Here is a 14,709-nt window from a genome sequence, read left to right on the forward strand (position 1 = left end):
GCTTAAGTGCTAACACGGCTAATCTTGTTAGAGTGATGTGATTAGCAGGAACATCGCCCAAGATCACACCTCCAGGGTATGAGCAGTTGAGATGAAGCCTTGGCCTCTTTCTGGCCTCATCCAGCCACAACTGATGAATTATTCTGTAAAAAAAAAAAAAAGAAAAAATGGATTTACTTGGATTTTATGATAGTTGCATGGGTTCATAAAAGTTGCACAACTATAACTTGGATTAAACATTGATGCATTTATTGAGTGCATTAAAGAGGACACTGTCAGAATATGTAATTTTACCTTTTTAATGCACCAACTTCAATTAAATAAACTCTATTCTTTCTATAAAAAGAAAACAAAAAAAGCTTTAGGAACATTAACTATGTCATTTCCCTTCTAATCTTTTGCATATCTTTTCCAAATATTTATTTATAAGTGACTTATGTATGTATGTATGTATATATATGTATATATTGTACTATTCTTAGTTAGCGTATTGTCTGTCTTGTCTTAATGTTGGTTTAAAATGGAGCACTGTAACAAAAAATAATTTCCCCCAGGGATCAATAAAGTATTCTGATTCTGATTCTGATTCTGATCTCTGTTTTAAGATCACCAACATCTGGTTCTGCTTGTACCCAAGGAGTGTAAATCATTGTTGTAGTATGGGGTGTTGCAACAACATCCTGTCCCCACTGAGAATTATTTGCTTTGTGGAAAATACATGTAGTGATTCTGCACTCTCTGCTCACTTCCTGAGAGGGCTCAAGGGTCAGATATAGACAAGATAATTCTTGTGGCAGCGAGGACCGTAAGGACGAAGGGATACCATACAGATGCTCAGTGCTGTGACAGGATACGTAATAAGATAACATTCGCCTAATGGATGGTTCTTATCATTTGCAGTAATTGAAGACATAATGGAGCTTGATCATAATCCCCTGGAGGTGTAAATGGCTCTGTTGCTGAGCAAAGTGAGTTACTCTCCTCCACAACCTGCCCTTCCTGAAAAATGACAGGTATAAAAAGCGAAGAGCTATTTGCTGCACGTCACGTATTTTCAAAATGTTTTCCAGACCTTTGTACCTGCTGCCTTTTGACCCCCGGTGACCTTTGAAGAACCGCCTGCCATAAAAACCTCAGCAAATGTGATCATTCTCAAATGACCAGGTCACACCTGAGTGAGCAAAAGTCACCAAACAGGACTTCCACTTAGCCCAAAGTGTTTGCTTTTCCTTTCTTTCCTTGTTTGTCTTTAGCCCAGGCGACGGCTTTCTTCAACAGCCGCCACTGAAACTGAGGGGATTTGCAGGATGGCTGCCACGCCACCTCATCTTATCCATGTCAGCGACATTTGCAATAGGTTGCAGCAGAGAGGCGAGGATGTGACCTGCTTCTCAACACCTGTCAGACCTTGAGAAAGAATAGGGGGAGACGAATAACAACCAAGCTGTGTCTGACGGTTCTGTGCAATCCCTAAAAATAGAAATTCCTTCTTAATGCAGCTGGATTACACAAGCGCGCAGACGAGTTCTTTCCTTTTCGTGCCTGAGTTGGGTTTTTCCTTCTTTTCTTTTTGATCACACATGAACTGTTTTAGTGGTTTAATAAGTCACTTTCATCAAACTTACAGCTTCAATAGAGACAGTTTGGCCAAGGGGGAGTTGTAAGCTCTGAGGTATGCATGCACATAGATTTACACAATGCCGAGAAAAGGTCCATATGTTTTAAAAAAAAGCGTGGCAAATGAGTGACAGATGAATCGCATACTGAAATGCAGGAAACGCTTTGAGGAACCCTAGCAAGAAGTGGGGAAAAAATAACAGTGTCCCAACTCTCAGGCTCCACCCAACTGATCTCCCCCGACATACACACACTTTTTTGAGCCCGTGTTGCATAGTGATTCAAGGGGATTCTTGTGGCAGCTATTAATAAAGTGTGTTGACAGGCTCAGTCATAATCAGACCCTGGCCGTTCCTTTCATGCTGTGCAGAGGAGCTGACATAAGTGGAAGGAGAGAGGTGGCCAAAATATTGAAGTAAGACTTAAACAAAGTGCTGTCTGTGATTATGAGCATGATTTTGCATAGTCAATTAAAATGCAGAGCCAAATTGAACACCCTTAAAGGATTATGCAACAGGGCTAGATTTGGAATGTTAATCATCTCAAGCTGTCAGAAGTAGTCAATTTCATAAGACAGAAAAAAGTTGATGATTAAAAGCAGACGTTAAGGGAGAGGAGGGGAGATAGTGCTTGAGGTGCAAGGGGGAAAGTAGAGAGGAGGAGGAGAGAGAGGAGGAGAGGAGAGGTGCTATTGTGTAAGAGCTCATGTGTGGTTGTTTGTGTATCTGCAGAGTCTGTTGGCCAGAGTGAAAGATGGGTCAAGACAATATGTAGCTGACTGGCTCCAGTGTAACTCATTCATCACTGTAGAGTGTGTGTTTGTGTGTTTGTGTGTGTGTCAGAGAGAGAGAGAGAGAGAGTAGTGGTGGGGTGAGGAGGGGGTTGTGTGTCAGACGGTGTTCCTCCTCGTCCTGCTCCAGCGGTTAAGTTAAATCAGAAGCAGTCAGTGACACGCTGCGGTGGTCTCTCTATCTCTCAGCCCGTCCTGCTCTGAAAGCATCAACAGCCTCCTGGTTCAGCACTGCAGGTAAGCACTGACACTGCCTCGCTTTCAGGAAGGATTCTCACCAACTTTCATCTTTGCTTTCATTGATGAACGTTAGCATTTTAGGGATAAGTTAGAGAAACTGTTTTCTGCTGATTCTTGGTGCAGTTTGAAAAACTTTTTTTCATTTACTAAAATGACTAATATTACTTTCAGAACCTGCAAATGAAAATAAAACAACACAACAACATACTGGCTTTATTCACGAAGTAAATCAGCGCAGTTTTATTCCTTCTGTTTGTTTACTCTGTCTATGAAATTCTTCTGTGTTTAAAACCCTTAAACCAACTACAGTAAATCTGCGGTAGGAATGAGAAGAATTCAGAACCTAGTCATGCCATCTATACAAACCCAGGTCTTATATCTCCATAGAAAATTGGATCCACTTCCTGATAAACAGTATCTCTTTGAAAATCCTCGCTTATGAAGAATTTAATCACAAAAAAAACACGTGAAAAGGTGAAGGAAAAGCAAACCAGTGGGTAAAAAGAACTGATGGAATTTAATTTATAGTTGTGTGAGTGAAGGCGACAAAATTCATACTATTGAAGTAATAATGAGGAAAGAAGAAGTTAAGGGACAAAATAAAGTGCTGCAGACTTTTCAGAGTAAAAGTTGCTGTCAAAGTTTTTAGGAGTTTCATTCCCCCCTCTCGTGTTTCCATATTCAAGAGACTTGTTGTTCTCAGGTTATACGAGGTTTTCTTTTTTTAACAGAATTACCAAAACAATTGGAAAAAAATAAAAGATAGCAGGATTTACAGTCTCCTAGGTTATTGTAATTCAAAGTCGTAGTACAAGAAATGATTGGAAGCCTCTCAGGCACAGGTTTGTGTTGTTTGATTGTGTACGTCACATGAAAGCACAGTTCTATAAACAGAAAGATGCAGACATAACTTCTGGAGCCAATATTTCCATTAGCTGCCCAGCTGCAAGCCATAAGTCAAGTCTTTGATTAGTTCATGGACACTGTCACAATGTCATACACACATGTATTATTAATTTAAACCCTTTGATGTTTTTCTATTTCTGGATTCATGTTAAAATGAGAGCTTTACTGTATCACTTTTTTAATGCAGTGGCAGATTCTTCAGCAGTTTAGGGAGGTTGCCTCACTTCAAGAAGCTCATGATTTAAAGCAACACCATGCAAGCTGAGACGGAGGAGGAAGTGAGTTGTAGGAGGCTACGGCTGAGATGCACTATGCAATTAGACACCATTGTTGTTCACCTTCAGGGAAAGGAGGAAATTTAAGGTTCAGGTCTTGTTGTTGGTTAATTAACTCATGCTGAATTTGTATTTCTTTAACACCTTTAGAGATGCAGGATGCACAAAAGTCAGAGGCACCCATTGTTGCAGAGCATCCTGTTGACCAAACAGGGCTGAAACAGGAAGGTGGGGTGAAGTGGCCTGTTTCCAGTAAGATGAACCTCACTTTGTAATAGGCTGATATAAATCATTAACTCGATCAGCCACTGATTTTAGTGGTTTTCTCTTTGAACAGCCAGATGGTGCTGCTCATGTCCGAGCAGCTGGGTTCTCAAGCTAAGGGTAGCCTCAGATAGCTCAGTTGATGGGAACTTTCTCGCTGTCCCAACTTAGACAATCCTATTATTCTAAACTAAAAGTGATTTAATTTGTCCTTGTTTTAGTTTTTGTAAATAAATCCCATGTTCCCAGAACGATTCCACTTTTAAATGCCCCAAAATAGGACTCAAATGTTGCTACTATAATGTCACTCAGGATTCAGCCACAGAGATCTGGAGGGCAGAAATGTCCCCAAACTTCCTCCTAACCCTGATTTTATCATTCAGTGTAAGCAGCTTTGTTTGCAAACAACTCTGGGCCTTTGCAGCCTTTTTGTCTTGTCTCAGAGGATGCAGCTTGCACACGGACTTTGTGAAGGTGCTGTTTGCCTTCCTGTCTGTGGTCACCCAGGGTTTATAGCTGCCATTCAGTAATGTGCCATCTCACTCAAGCTATAGCTCACTGGACAAAGCCACCCTAAATAGCCTTCTTCTAAGTCACCTTCTTTCTGTGCCACCTTATCTTTATTATAGATATTCAGCACATGGAGCCTTGTTTGTATTAACTCAACACACGTTCCCTTACTATCTTCATCTCCCTCATGGAAAAACACTGGCGTTGCACTGCACTAATAATAGTAAAAGAGTGTCCATTTTCTCTCCTATTTCCATTTCTGGCAATCAAAAATCTTCTGAGCATCAAGAGATTTCCTTTAATCGTTTAAAAATCCCCAAACTGTGAAACCGATATTCATTTTAATGCTCTTGTTTGCATGGTTTGATATTACAGTCACCCACCGTTATAAACATTAAGAAGCAAAACACCCGCACTTTGAATCCGAGCTTCGACATCTGTGTCGGTGCTTTATCCTACCTGTTACACTGGGGCCTGTGCAGGAAACTCGCAGAGATATTCCATTATTCTGCTGCCCTTGGCATCCACACATCTTCCACACTCGATAAATCCCACATCTGCAGCAGATAGGGTCGTTGCTTTAGTGCACGCAGGGTTTTTTTTTTCTTATTTCGTTTTTTTCAAAGAATTCACCTACTGAAATCTGCTGAAAAATTAGGATCTTTTTATTATTCTCAGATAAAACAGTTGTGCTGCTGGAGCTCAGACTCTGAGCTCAGTAGATGTGAAGGTAAAGTGTCTGCAATAGGTTGATTCGAGTAGCTTAAACTCCAATGAGATTGTGACAGGAGCACATGGCTACTTTTTTAAAAAAAAAAAATCTAAATGTATAGAAACACCCTGGCTGAAATATCAGTAGTGTTTCTGTCAAAATGCGCTGTGTCCCTGCTGAGTCAGCAGTGAGACGTAAAGAGTAAAATCCTAATGCTAGCATGCCATCTTGTGGCAAAATCCTGCTCCGTTTACTCAGACTGGTAATCCAGGGAATTCCATTTCTGTCGTGACAGCTGTATAATAATAAAAGGTTAACTTCTCATTCCCAAAAGAAATCATAAATCAGTTAAACAGTTGTTCATTATCTTCAAATTGTATTTGCCTACTTATGATCTCTAAAGACAGAGTTATGTTTTCTTTGGCATCAGATTGGATTTACTGTAACCACAAATATTTCTTGTTTTTTGTGCAAGTTTGGGTAATCTCTTCAGCTATATTGTCATATAAATGAGGCTTATGCTAATATTATTACATCAGCTCCACTAATGACACCCACAAAGCTATTCTATTAAACATAAAGATGCTCAGCAAAGGAGAGAATTTGTTTTTTATATTCCCATTTCACTCTAAGCTTGTGCAAATCAAGCATGAAAAAAAAGAGAAAAAGAAAAAAGAAAAAAATAGCCCCGAGGCCAATTTTCCGCAGCACGCAGGTTTGATTTTCTCACAGAGCAAAGTTTCCACAGAGCTGAATCCCTGCTGTCCTGTTTGTTTAGGTGTGTGCTGATTAGAAGTTCTCATGCTGTGTACAATGTATCTCGGCGCGCCGAGGGTTTAAAACGTGACATGTCTTTTACGGTGACTGGAGCCTCGAACCTCTCCTCTCCTCCCCTGCTCCCTCAGCGCTTTAGTGTTTAATGGCGTTGTTATCCAAGCTCGCGCTTTGCCATGCGGCCTTCATTAACTCAGGTCATAACACGAGGCATAAATGTTCTCCTTCCGGGTGCTGACAGTCCAACCCAGATGGACCGAGCATTTGATAAACACTGTACAGTTTTACTGTTGCCCTTCATTAGCCGAGGGACGATTATAAGGCGAAGGCAGAATGCAGGCTGTCTGAATAATGACGTTTTTAAAGGGCATTTTTGGAATATTGAATAACATGCAACATCTGTTTTTCATGGCTTCTTACTTTACAGAAATAACATAAAGCGTCAGGATGGCTTTAATGTGCAGGTCTTTAATGAGCTGGTGTAGAGTGAGCATTTTCATGGGTGCTCGTGTGGATTAGCGTTTATGGGCCGTGCCAGCAGTAATGATGGCTCCTCTCCTGGGCTGCCTGTGACATTTTCTTTTTTTGTGTGTGTGTTTCTTTTATAGGACTCGCTGAGGCCCTCTCCCAAGGCCTGTATCAGTCACCACAGACCAACCCTGCCTACAGGGACCCTCCATTTGGGATTTGGTGCTCAAAATGCAAAATCTAACGACAGAAACAACAGACGGTTTAGAACTGGCATGTGGTATGTCTGGACACCATGAAATAATTTTCACCCTGGTACCCATCGTCTATGGCTGTATTTTTGTCATCGGCATTGTCGGAAACAGCATGGTGGTGGCTGTCATCTACTGCTATATGAAGCTTAAGACGGTGGCTAACATTTTCGTCCTGAATCTTGCCGTGTCTGACCTCACGTTTCTCATCACTCTACCAATGTGGGCCACCTACACCGCCACAGGCTATAGTTGGCCCTTTGGAGGATTCCTGTGCAAGGCCAGTGCAGGGCTGGTGATTTTTAACATCTACACCAGCATCTTCTTCCTCACAGCGCTCAGCCTAGACCGTTACCTGGCTATTGTGCATCCAATGCGATCGAGGCACTTCCGCACCGTGGTGTATGCGCGTCTCACCTGTGTGGTGATCTGGCTTTTTGCCTTCGTGCTCAGTGTGCCCACAGCGGTGATCAGGGATCTCCACGACATCTCACACTTTAACACTACAGTGTGCGGCATTCTGCACCCGACTGAAGAAAATGAAATGTGGTTGAAAGAGCTCCGCCTCGCCATCAGCCTCATGAAGATCCTGCTGGGCTTCCTGGTGCCCTTTGTCATCATCCTCACTTGTTATTGCCTTATTGGGCAGGCGCTGCTGGGGGCCACGCACATACAGAAGAGCTCTCGTTCGCGGGACGACGAGGTACTGCGCATGCTCGCAGCAGCTGTCTTGGCCTTTTTCTTGTGCTGGGCGCCACACCAGGTATTCCACTTCATGGAGGTGCTCACCCAACTGAAACTTGTGAACAACTGCTCCATCGTGGAACTCATTGACACCGCCATACCCTTCACCATATGCATTGCCTACTTCAATAGCTGCGTGAACCCTATCGTGTACAGCTTCGTGGGGCACAACTTTCGCAAAAACTTACTCCATCTGCTGCGTTGCTCCCGAGGTGCAGTTCCCGGGCCTCACCCGAGCATTAGCTCCAAGATGAGTGCACTCTCTTTTCGCGCCACAGAGGCACTGAGCCTTGCAGTCAAAAGTAATGCCTCCTCTGACGTGAAGTAAAGGGGGGGGGGGGGGGGGAAGGGGGGGGGGGGGGAGAGAGAAACAGGGTACAGTTGACCTCTCCTCACTCTTTCAGTTTGAGGTCAAAGACCTGGGGATGGAGACATTCCATTCTTTTTTTTTCTCCATGCCCAACTGTATTACCCAGCACTGAAACATCCACAATGATTGTAATGTTGTGCACATGTTCCTCTGTAGTTGCAGAATATTTATTCATATACCATTCCATGTCACGTAGCATGCTGGCAAATTTTCCCATCTAACCCTGTGAAATGAATGAGAGTGTCACAAAAAAGCCATATTAATATAGTATGGCTCTGCAAGAAAATATTATACAGAATTACTGAACACTTATCCCATTATTTATAAAAAGATATGCATGTTCTGCAAAATTATGTCAGCATTGTGCCTCGATGATACAGTGCAGTACTATAGTGTCTAGTGAAAACTATCCTTTGCTCTCAGCAGGTCGTTCACTAGTTGGAACAATGCTAAAAAAAAGTGCTAAGCCACTCGTGAATGCTCTGCCAGTGGCAACATACATGAAATAATTGGAAATGTATTGCAAAATGTCATGTAAATGTATATTTGCAGCATATCTGACTTCAGTAACTATTTTCCGTATGTTATATAGTATAGTCAGACTATGTCCTCTTTGTGAAAATGTATATTTGTTTGCATATCAACACTGAAATGCTACCAAGTCTGGGAGTGACATGCTATCAAAAATGGAGTGCCATGTAAATAATCCAGGCTGGGAGATCATTGTCAGTGTCTTTGGTGGTTGTCTTTGTGGTATTTAAACTTGACAGGTGTGTTTTTTTTATACCGTGTAGGTGTACATTTTGTGAATACGAAAATATAATTAAAAAGAAATAAAATACAGTCCAAGGTGGATCTTATTTTTTAATAGCTGAGTGTAAAAAGAGACAAATCATCCTGATTAGTCGTGAAAGCAAGTCACACATTACAAAAAACACTTCTGATAACTGTGACTTATCCAAATCAAATGACCTTGGTTTAAAAATGCCTCAAACACGTCTTGAATCTATTAATCATTGACAGTACATCATGTAGGCTCTCGTTTTTCCACGTAACACCTAAAAAAAACCAGCGACACAGCAAAGGACGTATGACACATCTTTGCGTAAAAGACTCCGATTGGTGGATGTACGGCAAGCTGCGAGGTATAAGTGTCGTACACAAGGAAAGCCAGCTTCATTGCCAACATGAAGGTCCTCCTGTTTTTTGGATTGGTGGCTTTTGCCCTCACTGACGTCACTCGCTTTGAGGGGTAAATTTACACTTTTGTTTTAAAAAAAGGACTGCATTCCTGTAAACTACAGCATGTGATGACACTAAAAATATAATGACGCAGTTCTAATAATAGAAGTACTATATAAGCCTGCGTTCCCTAAGTTTGTGGCTTATGCAAAGGGTATTACTGTGTTCCAAAGAAACTGCTGAGGAGTGAAGGCAAAGTGTTTGTGGATGCTATTTTATAATGTTGATTTCGCTCACCCCCCTTTTTTAAACAGTGATAAAGTTCTGCGTCTGAAGCCTGTCCTTAATGAACATGTGAAAGTCATTAGGGAACTGGCTAACAGTGTTCAGGTACCCATCTGCTTTCACACATACAGGCACACACATATGTTTCATTGCTCAAGTGTTTGACTTTGCTGCCATCTGCAGCTCGACTTTTGGACCCCAGAAAATGCTGAGCAGGTGACTGTGGGCATGAGCGTGGACATCCGTGTGCCTGCCCAGTACCTGGACATGGTGTTCACCGTCCTGCAGCAGAGCGGCATGCAGCTAGAGTAGGTCGCTAGACAAACAATTAAACTAAAGGATATTTATCTGGATATTTTGTGCCCCAGATTTACATTCTTCACGCAATGCTGTGACACATTTTAATTAAATCCTATTCAGGGTCTTTATTGATGATGTTCAGGAGGCTGTTGATCGCCAGATTGAAAACAAGGGTTCTCCCAGAGCCCACAGCTACACCAAGTACAACACCTGGAGCGATGTAAGAGTCGAAACCCTTAAGAGCGCCGATCTCAATTCTGATTTTCTTTTCTGGTTTTCATTAATTTCTTACCATATTTGTCCTGTTTATTTTAGATTGAGTCATGGATGAACTCAATGGCTACTGCCAATTCTGATATGATCAGCAAGGAGGTGATTGGAAACACCTATGAGGGACGTCCCATGGTAGTTCTCAAGGTAGGCTTACCCAAATAAATATTAAAGAATTTAGTCAAAGGAGCTTGCAAAGAAAAGCATCTGGACTTCTTTAAGTTGCTTGAAGACGTTTCACCTCTCATCCGAGAAGCTTCTTCAGTTCTAAGGTCAAATGGTGGAGAGTCCCAGATTTAAACCTAGTGGGAGTATCCCCCCAAAGAGGGACAAAAGGACCCCCTGATGATCCTCTACCTAATCGCATGAGCCAAGGTGTGAAAACAGGTGTGGGTCACAATCAGCCAGGGTTTCGGGTGAGCTCATTGTGAAACCTGGACCCATCCTATCATGTGATTTCCTGAGGTCAGATGGCCCAGGATGTGAGTGGGCGTTAAGGCGTCTGGGAAGGGATCTCAAAACTGGATTAGAAATGGCAGACAGTTGGTGTCGTAAACCCCCGCCTCTTTTCAAAGATGGTCGCTCACAGTGGACGTAAATGGCTTCTTTCACTTCTCTTTCAAACCATCTGTCCTCACTGCCAAAATGTGAACACTGGCATCCTCTTTCCAAGCTCCTTAGACTATGATGACCTGGATGACTGAGAACCTTCACAGACATTAAAGAATGTATTTTTTAATTTATATTATAACTACATGCAACAATTGTTTTGTGATTACATTTAACAACCACAGATTGGTAAGAAGTCTGGTTCCACCAAGCCTGCCATCTTCATGGACTGTGGATTCCACGCCAGAGAGTGGATCTCTCATGCTTTCTGTCAGTGGTTTGTCAATGAGGTAAGGAAGATGCCAGGATGACCGAGGCAAGCACCTACAAATAAGGAATATAACTGATTACAGCACAAATTTTTTTGCAATCTTCCTCAGGCTGTGACCGCCTATGGTAGTGATTCTCAGATGACTAGCCTGCTCGACCAGATGGATGTCTTTGTTCTGCCCGTCTTCAACATCGATGGTTACGTGTTCACCCACACAAACGTACGTTACAATCCATTTAAACTTAAGTTGTTTGCCTTAGTTAAAAGAAGACATCCTTGTGCTATATCTCGAAGAATGCATTTAATGCACATCTGTATGCATTTTGGGAACTTTAGAACAGGATGTGGAGAAAAACTCGCTCCAGGAACGCTGGATCCAGCTGCCTTGGGACTGATCCAAACAGAAACTTCAATGCTGGCTGGTGCAGTAAGTATGACATATGAACAGTTAAATCTTAGACTGATAAAAGAAAAATTGGGGTAATTTGCAATTGCATTGGTTATTTTTAAATGTCAGTTAATAGGCATTCCATAAAAAGCTAAATTTATTTTTTTAAAAAATACAAAAAACTTCAGCAAAAATATCAGGTTTAAGGACAGGACATAGAACTGTACCGGTATTTTTTTTATATATAGATTTTCCATGTATTTTAATCTGGCAAGTCAATAATATGTTTAGTTACAGTTTGGCTGCTTGGTAACATTTTTAGTTTGTAATTTATTATGTCATTTTATTTAACAATTTTAAAAAGAAAAAGAAAACTTTTATACATGGTTTTCTATGTGATTGCAGCCACTGGAGCTTCCACCAACCCCTGCAGCGAAACTTACTGTGGCACCGCTCCTGAATCTGAAATTGAATCCAAGAATCTTGCTGACTTCATCCGCAAAAATAAATCCATCATCAAGGCCTACATCACTATCCACTCCTATTCTCAGCTGCTGCTCTTCCCCTACTCCTACACCTATGAGTTAGCTGCAGACCATGACGAGCTGGTAAGTCACTGTTATCTGCCTTAGCATTGCAGTGAGTGTACAAAACCTACCTCTGAGTCAGGCTATGTATAATTATGAATTCGGTTCATTCAAATAATGATCTGTATGTGTGATATACATGAATACGAGCAAATAAAAAGTTTTACAATAGATCATATAATATAAATATAACTCTACCCACCCCATTACCGTGTTACTCTTATCTAAGGGCCACACTTAGCTGCAGCAAATCATTTACTCCCTGCTTACATGGCTCATTCTCATGGCTCTTTTACCTCTCACTGGGGTGTCCGTGGTGCTGCACAGTTAACACTCACACCCCTGCTCCAGCTCTCACACTAACTGAGGCAGATCACACGTCTCTGCCTCTCTATTACTCACTTGTAATTTAGACTGTCTTCTGACACTTTACAGAACAAAAGAACTCCAGGGATCTGTCATAACTCATCAGTCTGGCCAGAAATATCATTTCCTGCTTGTGCGTTTCTCTGGGGGTTTCATTTCCTCTTGCAACTCGCTGATGCTTTTACTGCTTTCTATAATATCACTAAAAATGTTACTGGAAACCCGCAGGGTGAAAAGCATGTATTTATAACGTGTAACAGCTGTATTTTAAAGGTGGTGTCATTTGTGTGCGTGCTTTGTTTGGTTTAAAGTGACAAATTTTACATTAAAAAGTCCTCCAAATTCAAGCATTTCCAGGCAATGACACACCTTTGCTCAGTCTGATATACTCAGATACTGTGTTGATATATATATATATGTATATAGTTTAAACCTTATAATTAATTCACTCTATAACACATTTGACTTTTGTTTGTATTTTGTATTGTAGATGGCAGTTGCTAAGGGAGCTTCTTCTGCTCTGCGTAGCCTGTATGGCACAGTCTACACCAGCGGCCCCGGTGCTCCAACTATCTGTAAGTACAGCAAATAGTCACACTTTATTGTGGGAAGATTGCATATTCAGTGATAGCTTGATAACCTATTTCCACCTCTGTCATTATGCATTATGGTGTGTTCTCAGCGCACCCATCTCCATTGAGAAATGTGGCCTCTTGAAACCACAAAAGGCAATCATGAGCCACAGCTATTTCAAGCAAGGGATTCTTTTTTTTGCCCCCCCTCAAGTAAAATGTGTATGAAAACACATGTAGACTGTCCCAGGTTGTCAGAATGTCACCATCTCAGTGATTTCCCTCACTCTCTCCTCATCTGCCCTTAGACCCCGCTGCTGGAGGCTCTGATGACTGGGCCTACGACCTGGGAGTGAAATATTCCTACACCTTCGAGTTGCGTGACGAGGGTCAATATGGCTTCCTGCTGCCCGAGTCTCAGATCAAGCCCACATGCGAGGAGACCATGCTGGCCGTCAAGTACATTGCGGCCCACGTGCAGAAGAACCTCTATTAAAATGCGGAACTGCCAGGACCCCTGCCAACTCGGCTCCTCTGTACCAGCCCCCAGCCCCTCCAACCTCTCAGCCATCTCCTGCCCGTATCCATGGATACAGGGCACCACCCGCCATGTTTCCTCACTGTGCTTGACAGAATGTCAAGATGAGTGCAAACAATAAAATCAATGATCCATCCCCACACGCTGAATCAATTTTTTTATGTGTATACGATAATATTGTGTCTGGTACACAGAGGCTTTACTGCGTACGAACAACAGCAATAATAACACTTTCACTTTAGGGCTCATCATCTGCTGCAATGAATGCAAATTAAGAGGGAAACATTTTAGAAACATATACCACAACCTTTAAGAAAAAATATTGTGTAATGTAACCATAATGAAACCATAATGTAACTGTGCCAAACACCAAATGTTCTTATAGTTTCTATAAAGTGTCTATAAAGGAGACATTTAAGAAAACAAAAGAAAGAGCCACAAATTTATTGCACCCCTTTGGATCACAGTGATCCCTCTTGTTCAGATGGCACTGCTCCAGTAGCAGCGCTTAGGTGGGCGTGGGTATCTGTTGTTAGGGATTTTCTAAACAAGGGCACAGTATGTGACAAGCAAAGAGCACTTCTTGGCAGCATCTCCATTCTGCCAAGCATCTGCCTCGGTGGAGAAAATAAGGGAGCCAAAGACCAGCGGGAAATTTTACTTCACATTCACATTTCTGGGGTAAAATTGGAAAAGTAAATTTCACTGACTGGTTTTCACGCATCACAATGCAGGGGAAAAAATATGACTAGTTTTATATTCAAATAAAAGCAGTGTATTGACCCTCATCCCACTGATATATATAATAAGTGGGATGTACTATATATTTTTTCATTGTTCCAATTTTTTATGACTTTGTCAGTCAGCTTGTTCGTAATATTGTCATTTCAGTGATTTCTATTTCTCCTTTGATTAGTGCTTTTTAAAAATGCAAGTGTCCATGCAGTTTGGTATGGGCCTAAATTAAAAAGGCACTCTTTCAGTGATTTAAAAGAAGAAATTTCAACATCGTATGAAGGCTCAAGGCCAGACCAAGGACACACTGGGGAGATTATGCCTCTGTGCTGGATAGTTACACGTTTATTTCAATGATAACACAAATGATTTTTACTTTAAATTACTGAAAATTAACAGACAAAAGATGATAAACAGGCTTTTACATAATAATGTTTAGATTTCTGTTTTACAAATATGCAAATTAACTGTAACATTTTCAAAAATAATAATAGTCATCTTTTTTCTTTAGATTAATTAATAAAATAACACTTTAAGAAGATTATATTTGCTTTTTGCACTAAATTATTCTTGAGCTACTTAGGCAACAGTCCATTGCATGCATGTTAAACAGGTTGGTAAGATTGTGGTCAATATTGCCATTTGTATGCTTTTAATTCTGCCACTTGATGTCATTATTTTGATT

General features: G+C 41.3%; 2 protein-coding genes across 2 annotated transcripts; both read left to right on the forward strand.

Annotated features, from left to right (window-relative positions):
- The first annotated feature begins 2,331 nt into the window (after positions 1 to 2,331).
- Positions 2,332 to 7,879, forward strand: agtr1b (angiotensin II receptor, type 1b). Its single transcript, XM_085469217.1, has 2 exons — positions 2,332 to 2,644; positions 6,697 to 7,879. Exon 2 carries the CDS (start codon positions 6,788 to 6,790, stop codon positions 7,877 to 7,879), a length of 1,092 nt encoding a protein of 363 aa, XP_085325343.1. The 5' UTR covers positions 2,332 to 2,644; positions 6,697 to 6,787.
- A 1,181-nt stretch (positions 7,880 to 9,060) lies between these two features.
- cpb1 (carboxypeptidase B1 (tissue)) lies at positions 9,061 to 13,429 on the forward strand. Its single transcript, XM_085468291.1, has 11 exons — positions 9,061 to 9,173; positions 9,418 to 9,493; positions 9,572 to 9,696; positions 9,809 to 9,908; positions 10,004 to 10,105; positions 10,753 to 10,857; positions 10,948 to 11,058; positions 11,175 to 11,265; positions 11,632 to 11,834; positions 12,670 to 12,754; positions 13,060 to 13,429. Exons 1-11 carry the CDS (start codon positions 9,109 to 9,111, stop codon positions 13,245 to 13,247), a joined length of 1,251 nt encoding a protein of 416 aa, XP_085324417.1. The 5' UTR covers positions 9,061 to 9,108; the 3' UTR covers positions 13,248 to 13,429.
- Positions 13,430 to 14,709: the final 1,280 nt, after the last annotated feature.

The sequence above is a fragment of the Copadichromis virginalis genome, linkage group LG9 (assembly GCF_057382275.1).
Source record: "Copadichromis virginalis isolate Kocher_CV1m ecotype Utaka linkage group LG9, C_Virginalis_male_GT1.1, whole genome shotgun sequence".
NCBI classification, from domain to species: Eukaryota; Metazoa; Chordata; class Actinopteri; order Cichliformes; family Cichlidae; genus Copadichromis; species Copadichromis virginalis.